The 10,765-nt window shown below is 36.9% G+C and overlaps 1 protein-coding gene across 1 annotated transcript in view; it reads left to right on the top strand.

The window, feature by feature from the left end:
• The first annotated feature begins 1,069 nt into the window (after positions 1-1,069).
• Positions 1,070-10,765, top strand: part of FSIP1 (fibrous sheath interacting protein 1) — an 81,905-nt gene continuing 72,209 nt past the window's right edge. The window contains exons 1-6 of the mRNA XM_010288050.1: positions 1,070-1,195; positions 2,523-2,712; positions 4,683-4,781; positions 6,176-6,348; positions 7,273-7,357; positions 9,950-10,048. Coding sequence (XP_010286352.1) covers positions 1,070-1,195; positions 2,523-2,712; positions 4,683-4,781; positions 6,176-6,348; positions 7,273-7,357; positions 9,950-10,048 — 772 coding nt within the window. The remainder of the gene's footprint in view (positions 1,196-2,522; positions 2,713-4,682; positions 4,782-6,175; positions 6,349-7,272; positions 7,358-9,949; positions 10,049-10,765) is intronic.

Genomic DNA, 10,765 nt, shown 5'->3' on the forward strand with positions numbered 1-10,765 from the left:
GGGTGGCGGCCGCTCGGAGCCCGTTTTGGGGCCTCTCCGCATTGGAAGTGGTAACTGGTGTGAAGGGGCCTCCCCAGTGAAAGAGCCTGAGATTCATGAGTTGGAATGAATGAATATAAACTGCTCTTTTTCTTCTCTGCCCACTCCTCCATACCGTGTCACGTTACACGTGTAGGTGTGACTCGATTTGTTCTGTTCCTTGTACTGAAGTAGAGTTGTATTCACTTGGACCTTCTGAAAATTACCGGTGCGTGTCACACACTCATATCTAATTCCTGTGGATTCATGCAGTTTTTACAGAGAATCATGTATTTCTGTTGTTTACACTCAAAATTGAATTGGGACTGGGAATGTGATTGTTTGGAGTTGGGACCTGCCCCCTCATTTAGAACTACTGGATACAAAAAGTTTTTGGCTGCTTTATTTGATATGTTCAAGATGTCTATAAAATACTCTCATTCTTTTGTTGATGCTGTCTTTGCCCTGAATACAAAAAGCTTTTGGCTGCTTTATTTGATATATTCAAGATGTCTGTAAAATACTCTCATTCTTTTGTTGATGCTGTAATACAAAAAGCTTTTGGCTGCTTTATTTGATATATTCAAGATGTCTGTAAAATACTCTCATTCTTTTGTTGATGCTGTCGATACAAAAAGTTTTTGGCTGCTTTATTTGATATGTTCAAGATGTCTATAAAATACTCTCATTCTTTTGTTGATGCTGTCTTTGCCAGTCCCATGTTTTTAAAAAAAGGGGGGGGAAAAAAGAGCCATGACATTTCCTGTGTTGTGAGATTACTTTTAAGACTTAAGCCATTTCAAGTTTCTTTGACAATCAGCACATTTGAATACTTTGGGTGGCTGGATGATATGTATATATTTGTACATATATTAAACTAGCTTGAGTGACAAGCTAGTTCATGCAGGAAAGACCTTTCAATATTGAATCATTAGAAAGGATTTGAAACTTGTTCAATCTACATCTGAACTATTATTGGGCTTGTATTGCTTTATTATGAAACTGATAGTTTGGAAGGTTGGTTTTGTTTTTTTTCCAATTTTAGGTCACGATGGATATTACAAGGGGGAGCTTGGATAAAATTTCAAGGCCTGCATCTAGCTCAAGAGTTTATCCTAATTATAGATCTTTAAATACTTCTATGGAGTTATTAACACCAGAGCCACGTTTGCCAAAGGTAATTCTTTTCACCTTCAGCAGGTTAGAAACTCTGTGCCTAATTCTTCTTAGTAGAATGCCAAAGAAATAAGATTCTGCTTTTTTAGCTTCATCTAGAGCTCTGGACTCTGTAGGTGTGCTAAGGGGTTATGTGAAAGTTCATTAATGTGAGCTGCTTCTTGTGCATGCATGGAATGATGTTTAATTTAATTTTTCTGAATATATGTTACTTTTATATTTGCCACTCTGTTCGGCACTACAACCTGGAAAACTTGGTGTCTTCCTCTTTATATTTAATCAGATTATTAAATAAATTCTATATTAAGGAAAAACATTTGGAATTCTGGCAATAATGTGTATATGCACAGCTATAGGTTGTTAATGCATGAGCCAGGGTATGCATAATTTCACTTCCATCCCATTTGTGCTTTTAAATTTAATTTGGAATAAAAATTATTTTGCTTATTAAAAGAAAGCATTTGAGCAATCCTCACAAGTTGAATTTTTGACTACAAGGTGCTCTCAGGATATGTTTGAATCAAGTTTAAAAAAAATAAAGTTATAGTATTCCAAGAAATGTCAGCTCCAGGGATTCAACAAAGTCTGTCAGAAGTAGGTGTTCATCCATCCTCTGAGAAAATTAATATTAGGGATTAACTTAATTTTGGGAATGGGATATGTGATACGGTTGTTGGGATGTAGGAACTGGGATTTGGGAATTAGAGATTTAGATTGATTTACTTGGATTAATACTATTGTATTGTACCTCTGTTCACCTGTCTGTAGAGTGGGATCATACCTAGATGCTTCACAGAAGTATTAAAATATTTTTTTATAGGTTCACAGGTACTAAGGTTATCATCAGATAACTCTGAATCCAAGTTCTGACTTAAACATCATAGGCTATTGCATGAACGTTGCTGTCTCCTGAGACTGATGAATTAAGCATAAGCTTTTCAGCCCTTCAAAGACTATGAAAAACTCTGTAGTATGAGCAAGAGATTGGGATGCTACCTGGTGCAGAGCATCCGGAGTGTCAGGAAATGGATGTTGCGCACACAGATGGGTTGGCTGTACCCTCTGCTGCCGCAGAAATGGCATAAACATTGGGAATAATTTCCTAACCTGGCAATCCCAAATGTGGAAATCTGTGGAATGATGAGTTTGAGAATCAATGTGATATCTAAGAAACAACTGTATCAGATCTGAAAATGATTCTTTTGTTTCAGAAGTACTCTGTAGCCTTATATAGAATCGTTGTTAGCCTTTGTGATAGTATGTGATTATCTCTTTTCTTCTCCCCAAAGATTTCTCTCTTTATGGCAGTAATTAATTTGCATTTCAAGGTTGATTCACCTGTCAATTTGGCTGGTAGTCATCAAAGAGGCAGTCTACAAGACTGTTGTCCAGAAGAAAACAAAAGTGATGACAGAGAGAAATTTGATGTCAAGGAAGTAAGAACAGATCAGCAAACCACAGTGGAGGGTATGACCTTCTTTCTTCAGCAGTGTATATTGAATCCCAACATGCTGTCAGGTGTGGGAATGACTAACACTTTCTTGTGTTGTGGCTAGACCAAATGACTACAAACCAAAATTGTGTTTGTAAGGCCTGGGTGAAATTCTACTGGTGGAGGGAAAAGAAGATGCAAATAGATAAAATTCTAGAAGAGAAGGAGGTGTCAAAATTCATACCTTCACTTCTCTGTGCTGTTTTGAATCCATCTTTGAAAGAAATGTGTTGTTACTGCCATTAGCAGTACAGCGTATGTCTTACGGCATCTAAGTTGCAACCTGTGCCTTGGTGGTGGCCTAAATGTGCAGGAGAAACCATTTGCATGGGTTCCATGTTTAGAAAGTGTTTTCAATAAGGTGTTTTTATCAAACTTTTCACAGAGATCATGATCGTTTGTTAGAAACTTGTATCCTAATTGGGGAGAGATGGATTTGATGGGTGGACTGTTGGGTGGATGAGGAACTGATTGGACGGTCGCATCCAGAGGGTAGTGGTCAGTGGCTCAATGTCCAGATGGAGATTGGTGATGAGTGGTGTCCCTCAGGGGTCCGTGCTGGGACAAGTACTCTTTAGTGTCTTCATCAATGACATAGTGGGATCGAGTGCACCCTCAGCAAATTTGCAGGTGACACCAAGCTGAGTGGTGTGATTGACACACCTGAGAGATGGGTTGCCATCCAGAGGGACCCAGAGAAGCTCGAGGAATGGGTCCATGTGAACCTCATGAGGTTTCACAAGGCCAAGTGTAGGGTTCTGCACCTGGGTCAGGCCAGCCCCCGGTATCAGTACAGGCTGGGGGATGAAGGGATCAAGAGCAGCCCTGCTGAGAAGAACTTGGGGGATGCTGGTGGATGAAAAGCTAGATGTAAGCTTGCAGTGTGTGCTCACAGCCCAGAAGTCCAACCGTATCCTGAGCTGCATCCAAAGCAGCATGGCCAGCAGGTCGAGGGAGGTGATTCTGCCCCTCTACTCTGCTCTGGTGAGACCCCACCTGGAGTCCTCTATCCAGGCCTGGAGCTCCCAGCACCTGAAAGACATGGACCTGTTGGAGCGGGTCCAGAGGAGGGCCACCAAAATGTTCATAGAGATGGAACACCTCTCCTATGAGGACAGGCTGAGAGAGTTGGGGTTGTTCAGCCTGGAGAAGAGATGGCTCCGAGGAGACCTTATTGTGGCCTTCCAGTACTTAAAGGGGGCTTATAAGAAAGATGAGGACAGACTTTTTAGGAGGGCCTGTAGCGATAGGACAAGGGGTAATGGTTTTAAATTAAAAGAGGGCAGATTTCGACTAGACCTAAGGAAGAAATTTTTTCACCCTGAGGGAGGTGAAACACTGGCACAGGTTGCCCAGAGAGGTGGTAGATGCCCCATCCCTGGAAGCATTTGGGGTCAGATTGGATGGGTCTGTGAGCAACCTGATCTAGTTGAAGATGTTCCTGCTCACTGGAGGGAGGTTTGACTAGATGGCTTCCAGCCCAAACTGTTCTATGATTCTAATAATAGTCCATCAGTCCAAAAAATTGGATATTATGGTTTTAAGTTACAGTACTTAAAACAGAACAATGCTAATACTAATACCATGCTTTAAATATAAATATGCAATATCTCTTTTTAATGAAAACAAGTGCTTCAGAAGGCATTCTGTAAATGGTAATAAATTAACTTTCTAGAGTTTCTGTCTATTTAAAAATAGAGTAGCAGAGGCCAGGATGTGAAGCAGAAAGGTTGGATACCTTCTGCAAGTTTAGATAAGATTTCGTGACAGAATTAGGGTGAAAGAAATCCCTTGATCCCTGCTTCTGTGTTTAACCCAAGTCCTGGTGTACTAATACATACAATTTTTTTAAACCGTAATCCATTGCAGAGGCTCTGTGGTCCCTAACTGACAAAAATGTATTTTGGTCTCTTAATAGTTAACATTTAAAACAGTATCTTTAAAAGTTTATTTCACATCTATTTTATTGTAAAAGGCTTTTTCCTGTGTTTTTCAGGTTGTATCTCTAGTTCAGATTCTGGAGAGGATGGTACTGAAACACAGACTTTGAAATTCTGTGAATCTTCCCAAGGAAAACTAAGTGATGCAAAAGCAGGTATTACTTTTCAGGTGTATAAAGTGAATAGTGCAACAAACACCCCCACTCCCCTCCCCCCCCCAATTAATGCTTCTAAGAGAGTTTGGTGCCATACTGTATTTGTGTGTATATTATATTGTTATGAAGAAATATTACAAATTGAAAATGCGTATGAATTGTGATATTCAAGAGGTGTTGGATGAATTCTTTATTTAAAGATTATTTTATTAAAGGATATTAACTTTCTTTCCTGATAGGATAGTATTTGAGTTTTACATAGATTCAGTCAATCTAATAAGGCAGAATCCAGTGGTGATTTTATCTAGTGCAGCAGTGCTGGTCACCTAACATAATATTAATTTCTTCAGATCAGAAATTGGATAGACCTCAACTTCAAAGCTTCACTCAGTAGTTTTAGGTACAAACCTGTCTGCTGGGTTCAGACCAGTTGAAATAAGTGCTCTTTTTTTTATCTTCTGTCCCTGGGGCTTCCCTGGAGTTCAGTTAAATTTTTATAGTTCTCCTCTTGTTGTGTTACTCATCTCTTTTCATGGCATAAAGTAGACCAATGTATCACAGTAAATGCTTGGGATCAATGGGTATGTAAAGCATTTGATCTCAAAAGATCAGAAAATGAAGAAGTATTGCAAGACTCCAAAACTTGTAGCACTGTCCCTATTCCACAGACTTCCAAGTGTTTCCTCTACTCTTGCTATGGAAGCTAAGGTTGACCAGAAAAGAGTGTGAAGTATGAGGATGCTATAGGAAGGGGAAAGGCTAAGAGTGATCAGAAACTGTAATCTGCATGTTTAGGGAAGAAAAGAGACAATACAGAAACCTAGTAAATAATGGTAGTTTCCATAATGTTTCACCATTTCTATTTTTCAAAACAACATTTTTCTAGAACCAGTGAATCTGGTTTAGCTGAGATATGTCAGGACTGAAACTTCTATAACATTTAAAAGTAGAGATATTACAGTCTCTCTTAACCCCAGAATTACTCCTTTTAATGAATGACAATTCAACATGTATTCTTCTAGTCAGGCTCAAGAAATTCCTTCTGATTTTTAAGCGTATTTTTTCTGTGATTTTTGCTGATACTGTGGAGGTATTGTTACTCTTCCATTAGAAATTTGAATCAAAACAGTTGCCCAAAATGAGGGGACTCTTCTTCCCCAAACACCCATATCAAAGTGCTACAGCTCAGAGTTTCATTCAGCATTCTGTTACAAAGACTTTTACATTTTTCCCTCGTAAAACAGGTTTAGAAATTAACATGATATATATGCTTGAGAATAATTGTACTCTTGTCTATGGCTGTTACCAAATGACTTGTACTGCTTTTTAGTTGCTTGACTTTTTTTAAAATTGAAATGCTTCAAGCTAACATTTATCTTAAATATATTCTACAGCAAACTCTTCCAACTTGAAATATTCTGAAGAAACAGAGGTAGATCCTCAGATTCAAGCAGCTATAAAGAAAATGAACAAACTTGACATAATACTGGCAAAAAAACATTTTAAGGAGAGAGCAATTAAAAAACAAGGCAAAGAGATGAGGGCAAAGCTCTGGGAAGAACTTCAGGTTAAAAGTGTTCTGCTTATTTTGTAAATAGTGTATTTTAGAGTACTGTCTTACAGAATTATCATATTTCACAGATGCATTGTTTTATTAAATAGCTCACAGTTGGCTAATTAAAATGAAGAAATGGATCTTAAAAAAGTAACTGAATAGGTTTTAATAGGACTAGGCAGGCTTGGAAAGAAGGCCATGGTCCTTAAAAATTGATGTGACCAATAGCCAAATACATAGCAGTCTAGGTGTGGTTTACTGGCATAGTCTTATGCTTGAGCTTGCTACTTGCAGGAATAAGGCGAGACAGGAGGTAATGTCTGTGAACCCAGACCTAGAAGCATTTATTCTGCTCTAGTGTGATCCTTCTTAGGCCCATCTATTTCAGTACTGTCTATTATTGAAGAAATTAGAGATGCCCCCTGAAGAAGGAATAGGAATGCTACATGTACATGCTACAATACAAATTCCTTCACGTTATTCCTGTCCTGGTCTCTAGCTGTTAAATGTCTCTCTAAGCCTTGAAACATGAGAGTTATTATTTCCTCTGAGGTTAAGTATTATATAACTTACATGAATACAAATGTCAGTTGCTAAAAAGGCATGACTGCAGTTGGTTTGACTGCATCTTGTAATTTCAATGGATTTGGATTCAGAGCCATATGTACATTACAGAACTTCCTTGTCTGGTGAAATGTGTCTCCATGTAAGAGACGATATATAACAGAGGATTTAAAGTTCCACTGTACCTTTATCATAACTTTAGGAGATGTTCAGATAGCCTCCAGAAGAAAATAAAGTGGTAAATAAATGTTGCCAGTGAACAGGGAATTTTTAATAGGGTCTGAAGTTCATTAGACCTGATAAGCAGACAACATATTTTACTTTAAATATATGCATGTATCTGTATATTTATGCTTTGTTTCTTTTGAATAGTCTATCAGAACCACTGGAAGCCATGACGAGATAGAAAACACAAAACTTTTTTTAGCTTTGATATCATCATGGCAGGTTACAGCTGGTAAGTAAGAAAGAGGAGTAGATACGCTTATATAATTATCCTGTATTTTGATTAATATTCATATTTTTGTTGGATACTATAAAAATAAAGCTTTCAAACCTTTACAGTAAAATAATATTTGCATGTAAAAGTACCTCAATGGAATATTTGAAAAATTAGCTGAAATAATTTTTGCATTATCACAAACATAGAAGTTGTACTTTAGCATTAATTTTGTTTATGGAAACTGCATTTTTTTCAAAGAACTGGCTATTCTAGAAGGATAGAAATCCAGGATAAATAAAGCTTGCATTTTTCAAGTTGATGGCAAACGCAGATGATTTCAGGAAGGATGCATGACTGATAACACTGCTAAATTAAAGTAATGATAGCAGGTATAGGGTAAACAAAGAGTGGAAACCTGCTGAAAAACCTGTATGTCTACCATTTTGGAACATATGGGCAATAACCGAGGAATTCAAAATTGCTTTGGTAAACAAACAAGATGATGAAGTTACTGATGTGTTGTTACTGGTGGTCTTTGAGTTCGCCAGGCTGGAGTACTTAGTGTAGCAAGGGCAGGCAGTTAAAAAATATTAGGCCTAAAAATGTTACTTAGAAGCTCTAGGGCTGTGGGCCCTGCCACACATGTATCTTGGAGAAAATTTTCAAGTGGCAGTGGGAGACAGAGAAGGAAGTAATGGAAATGCCATGGTAAGGATCTCATAATATGACAGGTCCAGGAGGAGTGAAATCCTGAGCCTTTTTAGGAATTAACAACAGAAGTACCAAAAGAATGGGACCAAATTGTGATATTAACTACTGAGTTGTATGTTGGAAGAGGAAGATGCATGCGCAGCCTACGTCTTGGAACATGGTCCAAAAGAGAGTATGGGTCACTTACTTACACTAAATTTGATACTGATTTTGTTACATTTAATTCCCTTCTAAAAATATAAGATTCTGAACATGAGAGAGAATTTGAGTAAAAGGGATCATCAAATAATTTAGTGTGATTCTAAGGAAAAGATGTGAATATGAAACATGAACTTAGTTTTTTTTTTTAATTGGTTTTTTTCCTGAGAATTCTAGGGAAGAAAAGTTTAAAAAAGTGAAACAATGTTAAAGACATGCTAGCAGACTATTCTCAGGAAAAGACCAGGAAGTCTGATAAGATAATTTCTGAGTTTCATTATGATATGACAATGAAGACAAAAGTATTCAAAGTGGAAATGAACACACTGATAAGAATAAACATTTGCATTTTAGTCTTTTAGTAAAAGTCACTTCCATGTTAAGTAGCATTTAAAACACCAAATTCTATAGCTGCATTAAAAGCAGACAAATGATTAATGAAGGATTGAGTTCTTTAAGAGGAAAGGTAAAAAAATGGTTAATGATACAGAGAAGTGTGGAATGTGGTACATAACAAAAAAAGACTGAGTCTGGTGAAAATTACAGTGAATATCAATAATGTAAATCTATAGGTAGAATAGAGAAAGAAAAGTTAAACTATTTAGAAATGCTTTCTCTACTTGGAGTCAGAAGGACACAATTCTATTTGAGTTGTAAAACAAGTGGTTGATGTACAGTCTGAACTATTGGTAGTTTTCTTCAAGAATGCACAGAGGATGTGCATGCTTGCAGTGACCTGGAAAAAGAAAATATTTGGTGTCTTAAAATGTCCTTTGTCTTTCTGTGTCTAGACTCTTCCTGGGACAGACACTGGAACAAACTGTAGACATTCTGCTCACAACATCTTTATTGGGAAGGGCAGGGGGAACAAAACCAGACTGACTTTGTCAAGAATATACCATGTCAAAACTGCTCCAGAGTGGTTTTAAAAAATTTGCTGTTTGAATACTTTGTCTCCATGCTGGAGTTCTCAGACATGTGACAATCACATGCACATTTTGCATGCTGTCCTTCATCTGTATACCTTGGTTGTAAGGAAACAGAATTGTGGTGCATCCTATCTTTTTTCTTGTTGGGGAGAGAACAAGAATTTGAGGTGTGAATGCTTATTGCTGAGCAAAAATCTCATCTTTAATGTTGGAATTATGTGCATAATAATGGTAGCAATGTGTGGTTCAAACATTTCAACAAAACTTATTATTACAAGGTAACTTGCTTTTATTTCTATGCTAAAGTTTGGGTTATTAAGGTATGAACACAGAATTTGATATGGATGATATTTATAAAGTCTCCAGTAGATGTCAGGATACAGTAAAAAGAAACAGTAGGCAAGCAAGACTATACGGTTGTTAATAAACTCCATGCTTCAACTCCTCTTTTATTTCAAAGATAACTCCTTGCTGTAGAGATCATGAGCATCATATGGATTCTGGTGTACCATACTCACAAAACTCTGCATAGTTTAGATTTGTATTTTTCCTCCAGCTTGATCTTTATCTTGAATTTTCATAATTATTCATGAGACACAATTTATACTTTTCCGCCTCCTTTATTTCTTGAGAAATGTGGTGGTCATGTAATTTATCCAAGTAAATTTCTTTATCCTTCATGTGTGAGATATTGTTAATATGATACCCATGAAACTAGATCTTTTTTAAAGACATTTCAATTAAATTTTACTGAAAAACTTCCTTGCAGATCCCTCCCATGCTAAAGAAGATGAAATATGTACTCCAGTGTTTCACACACAAATTCATCCAGAAGATTATGATTTCCATAAAACCCAACATAATCAGGGTAAGCTTTACTAATGGTATAGTTTGTATTTCTAGGTATGGTAAAATGAGTAGTACAATGAGTGGGTAGTGAAGACTTGGCCTTTGTGGCTAGGCCAATGAAATCAGAAAAAGCAAGGCTGCTTAGTGGAATGGCAACAGTTCTTATTTTTTTTACAAGTGATAAAAGAGAATAATTTTGTTTGACTTATCTAAAACACTTTACTCAACACGCTAAGGGAACTTTTACTTTGGGGTTTATAAAGCTTTTTTTCTGTCATTGCAAAATGATGAGGTGTGTAACTGATTCATTGTAAAATGTATCATTGGTTATTCATGGAAATTCTTTAAAAACTTGTCTTTGCTGTTATTCTAAGGTACTGTAACTTTCACTAATACGCTTATATTCAAGAAACCATCTAAAAATGGAAGAGTGGTGCTGTATACAGTTTCAACTGTTCTGTAATTTTTTTGTTTTCAGGAGAAATTGTATGGCTGCTGTGACAAACCTATATCTTCAGACAACTCATTTTATATTTTGTTATGCTGGCTATTGTAAAGGCTGCATTGCTTTTATGGATTAAGTACTTTCCGGCAAAAATGAAACATCTGTGCTGATTCTTTTAGACATCACTTGTTTACGTGCACTGTATAGAGGTTTCAAATGCTGGTAGTAGTGTAGTGTGTCCAACACTTCAAAATAAATGGAATTGTGGTTTTGTGCTTCTGTTCTTTCCCT

The sequence above is a fragment of the Phaethon lepturus genome, unplaced genomic scaffold (genome assembly GCF_000687285.1).
Source record: "Phaethon lepturus isolate BGI_N335 unplaced genomic scaffold, ASM68728v1 scaffold4165, whole genome shotgun sequence".
Taxonomy (NCBI): Eukaryota; Metazoa; Chordata; class Aves; order Phaethontiformes; family Phaethontidae; genus Phaethon; species Phaethon lepturus.